This window comes from Thalassophryne amazonica, chromosome 4 (assembly GCF_902500255.1).
Source record: "Thalassophryne amazonica chromosome 4, fThaAma1.1, whole genome shotgun sequence".
NCBI classification, from domain to species: Eukaryota; Metazoa; Chordata; class Actinopteri; order Batrachoidiformes; family Batrachoididae; genus Thalassophryne; species Thalassophryne amazonica.
Window position 1 is genome coordinate 11,226,615 of NC_047106.1, and position 19,535 is coordinate 11,246,149.

Here is a 19,535-nt window from a genome sequence, read left to right on the forward strand (position 1 = left end):
GAACTGATAGCGTTTTACAGCTGCGAGCAGAGACGATGCAGCTCAGCCTGTAGAACTGACAGTGAAGCGTTAACAATGGAGAAATTAAAGTGACAGCATTTGAAATTTAAGACACATCAAAGCCAATTGCCAACATGTAAGGAGAGAATCCAGACGCCGGTCCCTCAGGAAGTAGAGTCTGAGCTGCACTGATCAACGGATATACTCAATGTGATGGTTTTAAGAATGTACACAGAACTTTTTTTTTTTATATATATATACAATCGTACAGGACGAGTTTCATCCCATCCCGGTGTGCAGGTGCGTCAGTCCCACCTCCCGAGCTCCTGAGTCCATCTCGTTTATTTGCGCCATAATAGAGCAACGGCTTTGCAAATTCCCACGTCATGGTAGTTGAAGTAGCAAAGTCCGGCGAAGGTGACGGTAGAGAGGACGAAGAGACCTGCTTTGGCAATCTTGACTTTGGCATCACCATGAACGTAGTCCGTCAACACCTGCCCGATACCCCTTCAGCGAGAGAGAGAGAGAGAAAAATAAAAACAACTGTCAGTGGTGATGCAGAAATTAGTTTTCAAACATGAGCTGTAGCTAAAAGTCTGTTTTCTACTCTGAAGTTATGTGAAAAAGTATAAGGCATGAAGTTTATGAGAGTAGAGCCCAAGTGGAATCACTCGGCTGATATGAGTCTTTCACAACCATATCGATATCGCCGTTAATTTTGCCGATATGAAAAGTTTTACTGTATTTTACTGAATGAAGAATGCAGAAAAAACACTTTGGCTGTTGGGAAATGATATCAGTATCTAGTCTGTCCAGCAGAAGGTGCGCCAACAGCATGGGGGGGTCTAGTGGTTAAATGTTGGGCTTCAGACCAGACAATCCTTGGTTCAAAACCCAGCCAGACCGGAAAATCACTAAGGGCCCTTGGGCAAGGTCCTTAATCCCCAAATTGCTCCTGGTGTTTACTGAGTGTCTTGGAGAGCAGCACCCTGACATCGGTGTGTGAATGGGTGAATGTGAAGCACAATTATAAAGCGCTTTGAGCTTCTGATGCAGATGGAAAAGTGCTATATAAATGCAGTCCATTTACCATAGTTTACAATGCTGTCAAGCATGGCTGGGACCCCATCACCCCCGACCATGTTACCTTCAAGAGACCGAGGCAAACCGACCAGTTGGCATTCATTTTCAGTCAGAGTGGGTGTCTGCAGCAACAACAGACAAGTGGTCACTATATTGCCAGGTAGGTGGGGCCAAAATAAATGAGAAGTAGTCTATTTTATGCCACTGCTGAGCGATGCAACATGCCGACAGCCAATCTAAGTGAAGGCAGCTTGACATGAGTTGGTTGGTTGGTTTACAGTTATTTAAAAAAAAAGTGCATGTTTAAACTGTAAAACATTAAGCCTCACAATTCTTTGTCATAAAGGTTTGATAAGAAATGACAATGATTCCTAACATTTCATGATGTCTATACTGGCAGATATCATCAGTAATATAATTTTTTTTACTTCCCAATATCTGTGGTACCAGCCTCCAACCACATTGGTAGGGCTCTTGATGAGAGTCTCCGACTCCCCCTGGAAGGGAATCCAGTCTGACGCAGGTTACTTCCCCAGCGAAGTCAGTATATATTTCCAGCTGGGTGGACTGGGGAAATCCAGAATAAGTGTCTTGGTGATCTGACCATGTGTGGGTTGCTTCAGCGGGAATAAAAGCTGAATGACCCTTGTAGGTTCTGTCACTACTGCATAATGGAGTGGCTACCTATGACAGCGTAACGCAGCCTTTTAGCACAGAACATTCGGAAAGACAAAAAATGGTAATTTTTTTCTTTGAAACATGGAACTAATCAGCAGGGGCGAGGGTCTGCAATTAAATCCACTGGATTTAAAGTTTTGCACCTTTTTTATTTGTTTTTTTTGTTGTTGTTCTGATGGGAACAATTTGAACTATTCCTGTCAAAGCACAAATCAGTTTTGAACTGGGACTAGTTTTCCTCTAACTGCTTTTGGCTGAGGAGGGTGGATCACGACCTCTGACATTTCAGTCTGGCCTGACCGCTGATTCTTTAATGGACTTATCGCTTCTCATGACTGGGATTTGTGCACCCTTCCTGCTGTGCCACGGAGCCTCTGTGCTAACTGATGGATGAGCACATTGCTGTGACACTAGGCTAAAGCCGTTTTCTCATGTCTCAGATTTTATTCACTTTATACATGCTTCCCTTAAGCAGTACTATTAGAAAGCATTGCTTAAATTTTCATTGTTACGCAGATGATACCTAGCTTCATCTATCCATGAAGCCAGAGGACACACACCAATTAATTAAACTGCAGGAATGTCTTACAGACATAAAGACATGGATGACCTCTAATTTCCTGCTTTTAAATTCAGATAAAACTGAAGTTATTGTACTTGGCCCCACAAATCCAAGATTTCTCACAGTATTACTAGAGGTCAGGGTAATGCCATCCAGAGTAAGAATCTGGTTAGACACCATGTTTCTATGATTTGTGGGGCCAAGTACAATAACTTCAGTTTTATCTGAGTTTAAAAGCAGGAAATTAGAGGTCATCCATGTCTTTATGTCTGTAAGACAATCCTGCAGTTTAGCTAATTGGTGTGTGTCCTCTGGCTTCATGGATAGATAAAGCTGGGTATCATCTGCGTAACATTGAAAATTTAAGCAATGCCATCTAATAATACTGCCTAAGGGAAGCATGTATAAAGTGAATAAAATTGGTCCTAGCACAGAACGTTGTGGAACTCCATAATTAACCTTAGTCTGTGAAGAAGATTCCCCATTTACATGAACAAATTGTAATCTATTAGATAAATATGATTCAAACCACCGCAGCGCAGTGCCTTTAATACCTATGGCATGCTCTAATCTCTGTAATAAAATTTTATGGTCAACAGTATCAAAAGCAGCACTGAGGTCTAACAGAACAAGCACAGAGATGAGTCCACTGTCTGAGGCCATAAGAAGATCATTTGTAACCTTCACTAATGCTGTTTCTGTACTATGATGAATTCTAAAACCTGACTGAAACTCTTCAAATAGACCATTCCTCTGCAGATGATCAGTTAGCTGTTTTACAACTACCTTTTCAAGAATTTTTGAGAGAAAAGGAAGGTTGGAGATTGGCCTATAGCTGGGTCAAGTGATGGCTTTTTAAGTAATGGTTTAATTACTGCCACCTTAAAAGCCTGTGGTACATAGCCAACTAATAAAGATAGATTGATCATATTTAAGATCGAAGCATTAAATAATGGTAGGGCTTCCTTGAGCAGCCTGGTAGGAATGGGGTCTAATAGACATGTTGATGGTTTGGATGAAGTAACTAATGAAAATAACAGACAGAACAATCGGAGAGAAAGAGTCTAACCAAATACCGGCATCACTGAAAGCAGCCAAAGATAACGATACGTCTTTGGGATGGTTATGAGTAATTTTTTCTCTAATAGTTAAAATTTTATTAGCAAAGAAAGTCATGAAGTCATTACTAGTTAAAGTTAAAGGAATACTCGGCTCAATAGAGCTCTGACTCTGTCAGCCTGGCTACAGTGCTGAAAAGAAACCTGGGGTTGTTCTTATTTTCTTCAATTAGTGATGAGTAGTAAGATGTCCATGCTTTACGGAGGGCTTTTTTATAGAGCAACAGACTCTTTTTCCAGGCTAAGTGAAGATCTTCTAAATTAGTGAGACGCCATTTCCTCTCCAACTTACGGGTTATCTGCTTTAAGCTACGAGTTTGTGAGTTATACCACGGAGTCAGACACTTCTGATTTAAAGCTCTCTTTTTCAGAGGAGCTACAGCATCCAAAGTTGTCTTCAATGAGGATGTAAAACTATTGACGAGATACTCTATCTCACTTACAGAGTTTAGGTAGCTACTCTGCACTGTGTTGGTATATGGCATTAGAGAACATAAAGAAGGAATCATATCCTTAAACCTAATTACAGCGCTTTCTGAAAGACTTCTAGTGTAATGAAACTTATTCCCCACTGCTGGGTAGTCCATCAGAGTAAATGTAAATGTTATTAAGAAATGATCAGACAGAAGGGAGTTTTCAGGGAATACTGTTAAGTCTTCAATTTCCATACCATAAGTCAGAACAAGATCTAAGATATGATTAAAGTGGTGGGTGGACTCATTTACATTTTGAGCAAAGCCAATTGAGTCTAATAATAGATTAAATGCAGTGTTGAGGCTGTCATTCTCAGCATCTGTGTGGATGTTAAAATCGCCCACTAGAATTATCTTATCTGAGCTAAGCACTAAGTCAGACAAAAGGTCTGAAAATTCACAGAGAAACTCACAGTAACGACCAGGTGGACGATAGATAATAACAAATCAAACTGGTTTTTGGGACTTCCAATTTGGATGGACAAGACTAAGAGTCAAGCTTTCAAATGAATTAAAGCTCTGTCTGGATTTTTGATTAATTAATAAGCTGGAATGGAACATTGCTGCTAATCCTCCACCTCTGCCCGTGCTACGAGCATTCTGGCAGTTAGTGTGACTCGGGGGTGTTGACTCATTTAAACTAACATATTCATCCTGCTGTAACCAGGTTTCTGTAAGGCAGAATAAATCAATATGTTGATCAATTATTATATCATTTACTAACAGGGACTTAGAAGAGAGAGACCTAATGTTTAATAGACCACATTTAACTGTTTTAGTCTGTGGTGCAGTTGAAGGTGCTATATTATTTTTCTTTTTGAATTTTTATGCTTAAATAGATTTTTGCTGGTTATTGGTGGTCTGGGAGCAGGCACCGTCTCTACAGGGATGGGGTAATGAGGGGATGGCAGGGGGAGAGAAGCTGCAGAGAGGTGTGTAAGACTACAACTCTGCTTCCTGGTCCCCACCCTGGATAGTCACGGTTTGGAGGATTTAAGAAAATTGGCCAGATTTCTAGAAATGAGAGCTGCTCCATCCAAAGTGGGATGGATGCCGTCTCTCCTAACAAGACCAGGTTTTCCCCAGAAGCTTTGCCAATTATCTATGAAGCCCACATCATTTTATTATACAATAAAATGAGGAAGTCCTACATATTTGCTCATTATATTAAGCAAATATGTAGGACTGCTTTTTTGCATTTGCGCAACATCTCTAAAACTAGAAAGGTCTTGTCTCAGAGTGATGCTGAACAACTAATTCATGCATTTATTTCTTCTAGGCTGGACTATTGTAATTTATTATTATCAGATTGTCCTAAAAGTTCCCTGAAAAGCCTTCAGTTAATTCAAAATGCTGCAGCTAGACTACTGACAGGGACTAGAAGGAGAGAGCATATTTCACCCATACTGGCTTCTCTTCATTGGCTTCCTGTTAATTCCGGAATAGAATTTAAAATTCTTCTTCTTACTTATAAGGTTTTGAATAATCAGGTCCCATCTTATCTTAGGGACCTCATAGTACCATATCACCCCAATAGAGCGCTTCGCTCTCAGACTGCAGTCTTACTTGTTGTTCCTAGGGTTTTTAAGAGTAGAATGGGAGGCAGAGCCTTCAGCTTTCAGGCTCCTCTCCTCTGGAACCAGCTCCCAATTCGGATCAGGGAGACAGACACCCTCTCTACTTTTAAGATTAGGCTTAAAACTTTCCTATTTGCTAAAGCTTATAGTTAGGGCTGGATCAGGTGACCCTGAACCATCCCTTAGTTATGCTGCTACAGACTTAGACTGCTGGGGGGTTCCCATGATGCACTGAGTGTTTCTTTCTCTTACTGCTGGGAGGTTCCCATGATGCACTGAGTGTTTCTTTCTCTTACTGCTGGGAGGTTCCCATGATGCACTGAGTGTTTCTTTCTCTTTTTGCTCTGTATGCACCACTCTGCATTTAATCATTAGTGACTGATCTCTGCTCTCTTCCACAGCATGTCTTTTTTCTGATTCTCTGCCCTCAGCCCCAACCAGTCCCTGCAGAAGACTGCCCCTCCCTGAGCCTGGTTCTGCTGGAGGTTTCTTCCTGTTAAAAGGGAGTTTTTCCTTCCCACTGTCGCCAAGTGCTTGCTCATAGGGGGTCGTTTTGACCGTTGGGGTTTTTCTGTAATTATTGTATGGCTTTTGCCTTACAATATAAAGCGCCTTGGGGCAACTGTTTGTTGTGATTTGGCGCTATAAAAATAAAATTGATTTGATTTGATGTCTGTAAACACAATCAGAAAACCTGCAGCCAAACTAACGCCTCGTGACAGCTGTGTTAGTTTCACCGCACAGTCCCTGTGGAACAGAGTTCTGTACGGGCCAGTGGATGAGAAACAATCTGGACCGCTGGGGAGTTTTCCTGATTCGTTAACCTGCTGGCAGATATATCTGGGTTTATGGATGGGAACAAGTGATCAGTAAGAGGTCAAGGTCAAAACTGCCAATATACAGTTTGAATTCAAATGTAAAACATCTCACCAGTGTCCGTGCAGGGTGAGGGCGGCGGCCAGCGAGTAGTCCACGACAGGACCCGGGTTGAAATACGCGACAGGCCCCATGGCGAGCAGGAGGACAGTCAGCATGCGCTCTGCCGTCCAGTGCAGGGAGGCGGCTTTAGAACTGGAGGCTGCTGTATACAAAGACCAACAACACATCAGAATATAAAACGGGGAGGGAATAAAATCTGCTAACATCAAGTCCAATATTACATTTGAACTGCGCTCCTTCTGGTGGTTAGACATTTATTTTTAGTTACCGATTTATTTTTTCGTTGTCTCATATCCTGTCACTTTGTTTCGGTAAGTGTCGAGCTGTGTCCACCTCCATTTTTGACAACTGCAACTGAGTCTACTGAAAATATCAGAATGATTCCTTAATTTACAAAATAATTTTTCCAACTTCTTCCATCACAAAGAAGAAAAAAATAAATAAATAGAGCACCGCACTCAGAGCACAAACCTCAACTAATAGTATAGGCTCTGGGGAGGGTACATTTCTCTTACAGCCAAACGTGGTATTTTTGTTTTACATATGATGAGAGGTTACAAAAAAACTTGGTGAACCTTTCATACCTGGTACGTTTTTTCTCTACAGCCCAATATTTGATCAAGGTTGAGTGTTGTTTGGCAAAAATGACGAAATTCAGTTTTAATGGACTGACAAACTAGGAAATTATCTTAGATTTAAAAAATAACTTTATTCAGCATCTTTACACATACCTTAAACATTTTAAGCATGTTTCAATGTCCTACTTCATGTTTTTTAAATGAAAAACACACATGTTTGGCTAATTTTGGTTAAAAAAAAAAAAAAAATCACTTTCAGTTTGAAAGCCACTCAAAGTTTGGTGACTTCCTACAAATTTATTTTCAATGATAAGGGGCCCAAAATTGGTCAAAAACATCTTTGTGTGGTTCTTTAGTGAAAAAGTAATTCAGTTTTAGTTTCCCATGCAGTGTAGGGTGACAGAGGGGGTCAATGTAAACAAAGATCATCCCTACCCCCAAAAACCCGATTTTACCATATTCACTCAAAGTTGTAAGTCAACAAATAATTGCAATAGGAGGTTACTTTCAAATTATGTGTACAATCATGGTTGCAAGCAATAAGCAAAGAACAGGGATGTATTGCATAAATTGATTTGGTGCGTAAACTTGCATAAAGCAGCATTCCTAAATCATATCCTCGTAATTATAAGCAGGCATGGCAGGATGGGTCATGTGTATGCCTACATACTAGTACATGTAAGGGCCTAAAAACAAATATACATCATTTGGAAATTGATATAATTGATCTAAGTCTCTCCTCAAAACGTACCTTTTACTTATTAGACAAGGCTAGGATTCACATGTCTTCAAATGTACATATGTTGCAACACTTTCACTTTAAAAACAAAGAAAATAAAATGGCTTCTTTCTGATGCACATGTAAGATGATGAAGTATCACCTTTTTATGATAGATGGCAGCATTGTCTTTCAAGCATTGTTTTAGTATACTAGTAATGACTCCAGAAGGAAATTCATTTAAAAAAAAAGTCATGCCATGTTGCAATTATCCAAATCAGGTAACCTCTAATGAGGCTGAAAGTGGTGTCATTTAATCCCTTGGTATGAAAAACCTATATCTAGAGTTCAAAAGTAACCTCCTATTGCAATTATTTGTTGACTTACAACTTTATGAGTGAATATGGTAAAATTGGGTTTTTGGGGGTAGGGATGATCTTTGTTTACATTGACCCCCTCTGTCTCCCTACACTGCATGGGAAACTAAAACTGAATTACTTTTTCACTAAAGAACCACACAAAGATGTCCAATTTTGGGCCCCTTACATTGAAAATAAATTTGTAGTAAGTCACCAAACTTTGAGTGACTTTCAAACTGAAAGTAATTTTTCGACCAAAATTAGCCAAAAATGTCTGTTTTTCGTGCAAAAAACATGAAGTAGGACACTGAAATATGCTGAAAATGTTTAAGGTATGTGTAAAGATGCTGAATAAAGTTATTTTTTAAATCTAAGATAATTTCCTAGTTTGTCAGTCCATTAAAACTGAATTTCATCATTTTTGCCAAACAGCACTCAACCTTGATCAAATATTGGGCTGTAGAGAAAAAAATGTACCAGGTATGAAAAGGTTCACCAATTTTTTTTTGAAACCTCTCATCATATGTAAAACAAAAATACCAAGTTTGGCTGTAAAAGAGAAATGTACACTAGTTTCCAATTCCACAAATTTTTACCTTGGAAAAAATTTTCAAGGTTAAAGTCTTGTTAGATGTGAATTTTCATAAGCTACATTAGATGCAATTAAATGTCAGCAGCATTTAGTTCATGTGCTTGAATCAAAGGTTTTTGATGTGTTGTCAGGTGTTTTTCTTTTCTGAATTCTTTTTCAGATAATTTTCACAGAACATTGGTTATCTCTCCTATGCACAATTTATCATTGATTTTTGGCACTTGGTTTCCAACTGAAAACTGGAGGACAAACATGCATAAAATTGGAAGGTCTATCCAATTTTGGTGGTGTAGGTAAATCCATAACAGAAAAATTAGTGACTGAGGCACTTTTGATTGATATAATGCAAAATGTACACCAAATGGGCTTTTCAATATTAAATTCAAATATCCACAAAATCCACAATCCAGATCAAACTTTGTCAGGTGATAGAGAGTGTCAGTCTGCACTTCACTTTCAAATATGAGAGTGATTGGGGCATGTTTGATTAAAATATAATGTAAAATGTACATTAAATGGGGTTTTCAATGTTAAACTTAAATGGCCAAAAAGTCTGTAATCTGGATCAGCTCCAGGTCAAACCTTGTCAGTCAATAAAGGATACCATCCTACATAACGCTCTCAAATATGAAAGAAATTGGATCTTTTTCATAATGATATATGAAAAACTCCAGGCTGTGCACAAATAAACATAACCTCCTCCAACTTTGTTGACAGAAGAAAACAAACAAAAAAAAACAACCCAGCTTTCAAATGTATTTGTGTGCGATGCATAAATGAATCTTAAACATAGCGTAAGAAATCCGAAAGCTAAAATAAACAAATTAAGTTTGTGAATGCTGACCGTGCAGCGCCTGCGATGAATGAATCCTGGCTGCCAGCAGGTGGGGCTGCTCCTGATATCTGTGTGTCATAACCACCGGCCGGGCCAATAACGAGCTTCTAAAGAACAAAGCTGAACAGAAAAAGAGGGGGGGAAAAAAAGCAGAATTCATTAGCAGATATTTTTGAAAATCCTCACAAAGCCTCAAAACCGAAAGTAACATCTGTGAAGTTCCCCCAAAAGCTTTAATTGGACATCAGATTTTAAAAAGGTGCCCCCCAAAGGCCCCGGATCATAAGTCCACTCCAAAATCCCGTTGGGGTGGGAAGCTGACATGTAAAGTGAAAATATTGACAATACGCAGCGATGTTTGACACTGTTGCTAATCAAACACTGAAATACCTTCACAACACTGTTGGTCATTACGCTCAAACAGAATTGGACTGTTTACATAACTGTAAATGGCAACTGGAAGCTCTGATCAAGTTTTTGCTTCCAAACAAGCGCCATGTGAGGAAGAGATCAGTAAACAACAAAGTGAACAGTTTTTTATAAAAAGTCATGGTGTTGTCATGACCATCAATGCCATTACTGGAATGCTAAAGGTCAACAAGCACCTGATCTCTCTACACAGCCGGGAATTTAGTAGATCCTGCTTCAGTCGTGGGGGCTGGTGGCGATTGTACGGCACAAACAATGAGAGTGCAATGGCGGCTTCAATGACATACCCGTATTATGATGAACTCCCACCACATGCCAGGGCCAGGTATGACCAGAAACTAACACAACCTAGACAAATGCCCCTACAGTCTACCAACGTGGTACCAATGGGGTGCGGTGAGCTGGGAAAGCTGAGGCGTGTACGAGACTCACTACAGAGGTTTGGCAGCCAACGCAGGACCGGCCACTGCAGTGCAGCAGATAACAGAATATTTACAGAGGAATCCTTCAAATGGTGATGCAAGCACCAAATTCGGCACAAATAGACATTACTCTTTAGGGGAAAAAAACAAAAACAAAAAACTAGACTGTCCACTTGAATTTTCAATAGGCAGCCACGTAGGGGTCAATTGAAGAATTTCACAAGGATCAAAATTTTAAAATGCTCCAATCATATTGAACATAAAGATTCCAAAAAGGTATAGTTTGTACTATCTATGACTGAATGTTATGGGGTAAAAACAGTAAGAATGGGGACAAAGGTCAATTTCAGTTTGTACAGGGGTCAAAAGTTCAAGTTACTCCAAATTTGGTAAAAAGTGATGCAAATTATTTGAGCTAATAGGGTTTTAAAGAGAAATAGTTTGCACCACGTCATGCTTAGTTATCACATTACAGGGTAACATATATCACGTCATAGAATCCAATGGACGTCAATATTGACCTTTACTTTGGAGACCAAACATTCAACACAGACAAAACTATTCTATTTATTAATCCTATTAGCTCAACCAATAATTTGTATCACTTTTTTACCAAAATTGGAGCAACTTTAGTTTTTGACCCCTGTACAAACTGAAACTGATCTTTGTCACCATTCTTACTGTTTTTACCCCATAACTCCAGAATATTCAGTCATAGACAGTCCAAACTGTACCTTTTTGGAATCTTTAGGGTCAGACAAGTAATGAGGTGTAGTTTTCAATTTGATTGGAGCGTTTTTAAATTTTGACCCCTATGGAATTGACCCCTGCCTGGTCCCCTGTCAGTGGCCAGTCAGTTGTTTTTTTTTCCAAAAGAGTAATATCTAAGGAGTATTTGTGCTGAATTTGGGGCTTGTATCACCATTTGAAGGATCATTTCAGTTGTCTGCTGCAGTATGAGGGCGAGGCTGTGCACTGGGGACCTCCCCAGGGCAGGTGGCAGTTGTGTCTCTGTCATTGCTGCAGAGGTGGGATAAATATCCAGCAAAGGTCCTGAGAGAGCATCCTATCGGCAAAAACTGTCTGCTCTGTGCGAGACTGCCACCACTGCAGAAGGCTGGGCATGGGGACCCGTGGCCATTAGAAATATCCCCCAGACCCAGGAGGGGATGGAGATGTGCTACCCAAAAACACCCCACAGCTGTGAATAAGCCATCTCAAAGTTTCGAGTGTGCATGCCTGGGAAAGCCTATAGCGCTTCCAGGTCAAAGGTCCGGGTTTGCTGCAGGCTTAAACAATATGGCTGGAGTTTGCATGACTGCTTTCTTTTTCACTACTGGCAGAATTACCGATGTTTCTGCTCAATCTTATGTGGCTGAACGCCACTTGTCCCTCTAAGCTGACGCCGACCACGTAACTTGTTACCATGCTGGAGTCGTTTTCAGAATTTACCGGACTCCACCAACTAAGAGTGGTGATTGTAAACACTGACAGGAGCCGGTGGGAGCCAAAAAGCGATTAATCCGCAGAGTCCTGGCGGTGCCCTTCCATCTTGCCCGTACACCGGACACTGTCCGGCAGGCCATGGGAATAACGCCGCCGGATCACTAGTTGGTATCGCTTATGGTTGGAATTACAGTGTAATCTCCAACTTTCGTTCTTGATTAATGAAAACATTCTTGGGCCAATAATTTCACCTCCAGCCCCCGGCGCCCCTCTTAATCATAACCCCAGCGAAGAGAAGAAAACCCACAACAGAACAGCAGCAGTCCTATTCCTTTATTCCTAGCTGGGGTAACCAGGTGACCTGGCCTGCTTTGAACACTCTAATCTTCCATGTAAACACTTTGGACTGCATTATAACTGACACAATCCACCCGAGTCATTGAGGAAATGATGTAATACAGACTCTATTTTGGAGGTGTGTTTGTCATCACTTCATTATTACATCTGATTCTTTCTTATAGATACTGAGTTGTCGCTGTAGTCCTTTGCTCTGTTTTGCTCTCAAAGTCTTAAAAAAATGCTTCAAACATTGCGGGACACTCAGTTAAGAGCACTGAGATCCAACTACAAGCTTTATTACTGCAGCAACTTTAATATATGCTATTGGAGCTGGAATTACTGCAGCTACTGCTGACAATCAGACAAAATACTAATAAACAGAGAAATTACTTGGATTTAAATAGCTGCTCACATGCGTTGGCTGTGTTTGGATCAGATGACCTCTCACCTCTCCCACAATGCAGTGTGTCACCTGGGAGTGTGAGATGGCTTATTCCCTCTCCCCTGTGTGTGGTTGCTGAGGAACCACACAGTGAAAACATCCTCAGAACGAACCAGCCATCAACCTGCACCATTTGAGCATGATTCCTATTTCACACCATCTCCGTTTCGCTACATCTAACATTCTGTGTGCTGTTGTTTACACAACCCCTGGCAAAAATTATGGAATCACCGGCCTCAGAGGATGTTCATTCAGTTGTTTAATTTTGTAGAAAAAAAGCAGATCACAGACATGACACAAAACTAAAGTCATTTCAAATGGCAACTTTCTGGCTTTAAGAAACACTATAAGAAATCAGGAAAAATAATTGTGGCAGTCAGTAACGGTTACTTTTTTAGACCAAGCAGAGAGAAAAAAATATGGAATCACTCAATTCTGAGGAAAATATTATGGAATCATGAAAAACAAAAGAATGCTCCAACACATCACTAGTATTTTGTTGCACCACCTCTGGCTTTTATAACAGCTTGCAGTCTCTGAGGCATGGACTTAATGAGTGACAAACAGTACTCTTCATCAATCTGGCTCCACCTTTCTCTGATTGCTGTTGCCAGATAAGCTTTGCAGGCTGGAGCCTTGTCATGGACCATTTTCTTCAACTTCCACAAAAGATTCTCAATTTGATTAAGATCCGGACTATTTGCAGGCCATGACATTGACCCTATGTGTCTTTTGGCAAGGAATGTTTTCACAGTTTTTGCTCTATGGCAAGATGCATTATCATCTTGAAAAATGATTTCATCATCCCCAAACATCCTTTCAATTGATGGGATAAGAAAAGTGTCCAAAATATCAACATAAACTTGTGCATTTATTGATGATGTAATGACAGCCATCTCCCCAGTGCCTTTACCTGACATGCAGCCCCATATCATCAATGACTGTGGAAATTTACATGTTCTCTTCAGGCAGTCATCTTTATAAATCTCATTGGAAAGGCACCAAACAAAAGTTCCAGCATCATCACCTTGCCCAATGCAGATTCGAGATTCATCACTGAATATGACTTTCATCCAGTCATCCACAGTCCACGATTGCTTTTCCTTAGCCCATTGTAACCTTGTTTTTTTCTGTTTAGGTGATGATGATGGCTTTCGTTTAGCTTTTCTGTATGTAAATCCCATTTCCTTTAGGTGGTTTCTTACAGTTTGGTCACAGACGTTGACTCCAGTTTCCTCCCATTCGTTCCTCATTTGTTTTGTTGTACATTTTTCGATTTTTGAGACAAATTGCTTTAAGTTTTCTGTCTTGACGCTATGATGTCTTCCTTGGGCTACCAGTATGTTTGCCTTTAACAACCTTCCCATGTTGTTTGTATTTGGTCCAGAGTTTAGACACAGCTGACTGTGAACAACCAACATCTTTTGCAACATTGCGTGATGATTTACCTTCTTTTAAGAGTTTGATAATCATCTCCTTCGTTTCAATTGACATCTCTCGTGTTGGAGCCATGATTCATGTCAGTCCACTTGGTGCAACAGCTCTCCAAGGTGTGATCACTCCTTTTTAGATGCAGACTAACGAGCAGATCTGATTTGATGCAGGTGTTAGTTTTGGGGATGAAAATTTACAGGGTGATTCCATAACTTATTCCTCAGAATTGAGTGAGTCCATATATTTTTCCCTCTGCTTGGTCTAAAAAAGTAACCGTTACTGACTGCCACAATTATTTTTCCTGATTTCTTATAGTGTTTCTTAAAGCCAGAAAGTTGCCATTTGAAATTACTTTAGTTTTGTGTCATGTCTGTGATCTGCTTTTTTCTACAAAATTAAACAACTGAATGAACATCCTCTGAGGCCAGTGATTCCATAATTATTGCCAGGGGTTGTACCTTGAAATGTCCTTGGTGATGTAAGCATATCTTGACCCAGGAACCTTCCACTCTGTAATTAAGTGCACTAATTGCTTCGCCACCACGCTGCCCGGATGAACAAGACCATCTGTTCTTCAGCCGACAGCTACATAACTACAGCTCTTGCAATAATTAGAATAATAAATGACTCAGAATAATCAACAGTTGCAGCTGTAGTATAAAAAAAAAATTAATTGGCAGATAGAGCTAGTGTGCCTTGATAGAGAGTGGCAATATGCCGAGCTGAAAAAAATTGGTCACGTGATTCATGGTGCCATCTTGGGTTCAAAATACTGTTCGCTGTTAATGTGTCTGCATGTAAATCCACCTATTTTATTTATTTATTCACTAAATATGCCAGGTTGCTGTGCATTTGGAGGCACAAATAGACACAGCAAGGGCTTCAAGATGTACAGATTCCCTTCAGATCCGAACAGAAGAACCATTTGTGAAAATAAAGTCAGCCATGTGGGATGGAAGCGACTTCATCGTCAAAGCTTTGAGAGATAAATTTATTGTTCAGTCTCATGTACAGTAAAACTCACCTAAACTGTCATCAATCGGAAATTTGCAGTCACTGGACAAAAAAGTCCCAAAGTTTTTGCATTGTTTTCCATGCAATAAGCACTGTTGTACAACAGATTTTCGCTCACATCGGATAAAATGTCCCGTCCGATCACAGTGTATTTTCCATTAAATCCCTCGCATGTGGGACTGGAGTCATTTCTGTGATTAAAAGCACAGCCATGTATTTTTTTCACACCGTGCTCACTCGGATCCGAAGCCTGACGTGCACCTGTTAAATCAGACATAAAAAGCTGTGATTTGACACTTTCCTGCTGTCACTGCTTCATCTGCCATCATAATAGTATTTACAGTGCGCACGCAGATTACATTTTCATAATGGCTCAAATACAACCCCTGGCAAAAATTATGGAATCACCGGCCTCAGAAGATGTTCATTCAGTTCTTTAATTTTGTAGAAAAAAGCAGATCACAGACATGACACAAAACTAAAGTCATTTCAAATGGCAAACGATTACTTTTTTTAGACCAAGCAGAGGGAAAAAAATATGGACTCACTCAATTCTGAGGAATAAATTATGGAATCACCCTGTAAATTTTCATCCCCCAAACTAACACCTGCATCAAATCAGATCTGCTCGTTAGTCTGCATCTAAAAAGGAGTGATTACACCTTGGAGAGCTGTTGCACCAAGTGGACTGACATGAATCATGGCTCCAACACGAGAGATGTCGATTGAAACAAAGGAGAGGATTATCAAACTCTTAAAAGAGGGTAAATCATCACGCAATGTTACAAAAGATGTCGGTTGTTCACAGTCAGCTGTGTCTAAACTCTGGACCAAATACAAACAACATGGGAAGGTTGTTAAAGGCAAACATACTGGTAGACCAAGGAAGACATCAAAGCGTCAAGACAGAAAACTTAAAGCAATATGTCTCAAAAATCGAAAATGCACAACAAAACAAATGAGGAACGAATGGGAGGAAACTGGAGTCAACGTCTGTGACCGAACTGTAAGAAACCGCCTAAAGGAAATGGGATTTACATACAGAAAAGCTAAACAAAAGCCATCATTAACACCTAAACAGAAAAAAACAAGGTTACAATGGGCTAAGGAAAAGCAATCGTGGACTGTGGATGACTGGATGAAAGTCATATTCAGTGATGAATCTCGAATCTGCATTGGGCAAGGTGATGATGCTGGAACTTTTGTTTGGTGCCGTTCCAATGAGATTTATAAAGATGACTGCCTGAAGAGAACATGTAAATTTCCACAGTCATTGATGATATGGGGCTGCATGTCAGGTAAAGGCACTGGGGAGATGGCTGTCATTACATCATCAATAAATGCACAAGTTTACGTTGATATTTTGGACACTTTTCTTATCCCATCAATTGAAAGGATGTTTGGGGATGATGAAATCATTTTTCAAGATGATAATGCATCTTGCCATAGAGCAAAAACTGTGAAAACATTCCTTGCAAAAAGACACATAGGGTCAATGTCATGGCCTGCAAATAGTCCGGATCTTAATCCAATTGAAAATCTTTGGTGGAAGTTGAAGAAAATGGTCCATGACAAGGCTCCAACCTGCAAAGCTGATCTGGCAACAGCAATCAGAGAAAGTTGGAGCCAGATTGATGAAGAGTACTGTTTGTCACTCATTAAGTCCATGCCTCAGAGACTACAAGCTGTTATAAAAGCCAGAGGTGGTGCAACAAAATACTAGTGATGTGTTGGAGAGTTCTTTTGATTTTCATGATTCCATAATTTTTTCCTCAGAATTGAGTGATTCCATATTTTTTTCTCTCTGCTTGGTCTAAAAAAAGTAACCGTTACTGACTGCCACAATCATTTTTCCTGATTTCTTATAGTGTTTCTTAAAGCCAGAAAGTTGCCATTTGAAATGATTTTAGTTTTGCGTCATGTCTGTGATCTGCTTTTTTTCTACAAAATTAAACAACTGAATGAACATCCTCCGAGGCCGGTGATTCCATAATTTTTGCCAGGGGTTGTACATTTGGCAGAAAAAGAAAATTTCAGAGGAAATTTTGACCCGGTCATTAAATGAGTTGCACGTCCCAATGCAGTAGATGTTCATCGCCTCCTGACTGTAACTAATCCATTACATATAACTAATTTTGTCTGTTTTATACATACAATGGATTTTTCACTCACATCGGATAAAATGTCCCGTCCGATCGCAATGTATTTCTATTAAAAACCCCGAGCAGTTTGGATGTACCGAGGTACAAATTAAAGTTCAGCTCTGACACTGCTGATTTGAGGAAAATGGGACCAGAGTCATTTCTGTGATTAAAAGTCAGACCGTTTATTTTTTTCAAACCGTGTTCAGACTGGGACCTGAAGCCTGATGTGCACCTGTTAAATCAGACACAAAAGGCTGTGATTTGACACTTTTCTGTTTTTACTCCTTCGTCTCCCATCATATTATAACAGTTTTTACAGTGCGCACGCCGATTGCAAATGGATCAGAAACATTTGTACATTTACAGCACAAAGTTGGTAAAAGAGGAAAATATACAGCTTACCTTTGATTTGGAGGTGATGACTGCAGAAAGAAAAGCTGGTTGGGAGTCAAATTAGTCCAGAATAAAGCATAATTCCAGAGACGGAGAATTTTAAACTGTCACACACGTCATTGCATGACACGGAGTTACAGAGCTGCAGCTGCATAAATCAGGCTTTAAATTAATAAAAAAAAAAAAAAAAACATAAATTGTAAATGTATGTAAATTTGACAGCTTAACTATTTTGATATTTATTTTGATAGCACCTGTACCTGGATGTGTTGCTGTATGTGGTTAAATGATTATTATTTTTTTAAATGTTAAAAACATTCAAGGTTCATTCAGTAGTTCAACGCAGTTGGAACCAAAATGGCGCCAGGTTCTGAGTTGACGCCAGTCTCTCAAATCAAGGCAACACTGAACAGAGCCTCCTCCCCATCTGTGGATGTCACCTAGCAAATATCAGCTCTGGGGGAGAAAATTTTTAAAGACAGTCATTGTTTAACATTTATTAATGATGGATGGTCCAAAATAAATCACCAATAAATAATCAGAAAGTTTTTTAAGTTTGTTTCGAACCAAGTACCGTTCAAGAACTGAATCAAATCCCTGGTCAAATATAAAGCCAAACATCAGAACAACAGCTGGCTGAGAGTAACGTTCTTAGATCTACCCTGCTTTCGAGGAATAACTACATTTATTAACAAATACTGAGAAAATGAGTAAAAACTTACGATTAATTCCTTTGCGACACACAGAACTCAACCTGACCACAGCCGCCATGATGACCAACCGAGCAAGGTCACGCCGCAGCTCTGAGCCTCAGCCTGGAGCCTACCGCCACCTGGTGGTAGGTGTGCGCAAACCATTATACAAACATGAGCACATGATATTTTAGCGACATTTTTCTGTAACTAAATAATAAAAATTTAAAACTAATAAAATTTAAAACTAATAAAAATTTGATTTAAAAAAAATCTGCTATTTTAGTGTATAAAACGCGTGTTTATTATTGCTGAAAATTAAAATGCATATCTTAATGATAATGGTTCTGACGTTTTCAAACATTGTTTTGACTGGTAGCTGCAATGGTTAATCAATTAATCGACAGTTAAATTAACCAATTATTTTGATAATAGAATAACCTTTTTTTTTTTTAACTATTTTTTTTCTTTTTACAACGGAATTCTTTGTTCAACATCTTTATTGCTGGTTTATTTTAGTTTATTTACTCTTATCTGGAAGAAAAAACGAATATTATTTGTCTGAGCCCCACCGGTCAGACAAAATGTTTCATTTGATTTGAAATTTTGTTGCATTAGCTGTCAAGGAATGTAATGACCAAACACATCCGAAAATGAAGACAAATTGATACCACCTAACATTTTAACAAAAATGAATAATTTTATTTGTAAAAACAAGAAGACATAACAAAAGAGCCAGGACAACTTTACATTACATCAAAAAATTGAGGAGAAAGAAGTTTGGCATATTTTTTTGGCTTTGTGTGTGTGTGTGTGTGTGTGTGTTGTCACGGACCACACGATGGAAATAAGTTTGTTTTTTCATGCCATCATCGCCAATTATATATGTATGTCTGTTGTCATAATTATATTATATCATGTATTTTGCCAAATTATTAAAGAAAACAGCAAAAATAGTTTATTTGTGAATTTATTTTTTATTTTAAATCTTTATTGAAAAAAGAAAAATACAGTCTGTGAAAGAAGCACACGAACATTAGCAATTTAACTATTTACCATAGACTGTGTGCATTTACATACAGAATAAGATACTTTTTTGTTTGTTTTTGTGGCGTGCAGGAGCAGCCCCAAAATCTATTCTATTCTATTCATTTTTTAATTCTATTTATTTATTATTTGCCCGCCCAGGATTGCGTCATCACGCTTTCATTGCGTTTCTTGCTGCGTCACAGGCCGTGCACAGATTTGTACAAAACATGCACACAGCG

The 19,535-nt window shown here is 39.3% G+C and overlaps 1 protein-coding gene across 2 annotated transcripts; it reads right to left on the reverse strand.

Annotated features, from left to right (window-relative positions):
• Window positions 1-259: 259 nt before the first annotated feature.
• On the reverse strand, window positions 260-18,380 carry sdhdb (succinate dehydrogenase complex, subunit D, integral membrane protein b). Of its 2 annotated transcripts, none has more exons than XM_034169067.1 (4): window positions 18,298-18,380; window positions 9,522-9,632; window positions 6,422-6,572; window positions 260-507 (listed from the first exon to the last, which is right to left on the reverse strand). In XM_034169067.1, the coding sequence occupies exons 1-4, from the start codon at window positions 18,344-18,346 to the stop codon at window positions 342-344; spliced, it is 477 nt and encodes a 158-aa protein (XP_034024958.1). In that variant the 5' UTR covers window positions 18,347-18,380; the 3' UTR covers window positions 260-341. The 2 variants fall into 2 exon arrangements, with proteins under 2 accessions (XP_034024958.1, XP_034024959.1); XM_034169068.1 differs by having other exon boundaries at window positions 342-507; window positions 6,422-6,569.
• Window positions 18,381-19,535: the final 1,155 nt, after the last annotated feature.

Excerpts from the sequence above, each read along its gene's own strand:
- sdhdb (XM_034169067.1), bottom strand. The coding sequence starts at position 18,346 with ATGGCGGCTGTGGTCAGGTTGAGTTCTGTGTGTCGCAAAGGAATTAAT. Across the intron at positions 9,633-18,297 it reads GTGTCGCAAAGGAATTAATC|CTTTGTTCTTTAGAAGCTCG; the intron begins GTAAGTTTTTAC and ends TTTTCTGTTCAG. Across the intron at positions 508-6,421 it reads CTCACCCTGCACGGACACTG|GGGTATCGGGCAGGTGTTGA; the intron begins GTGAGATGTTTT and ends CTCTCGCTGAAG.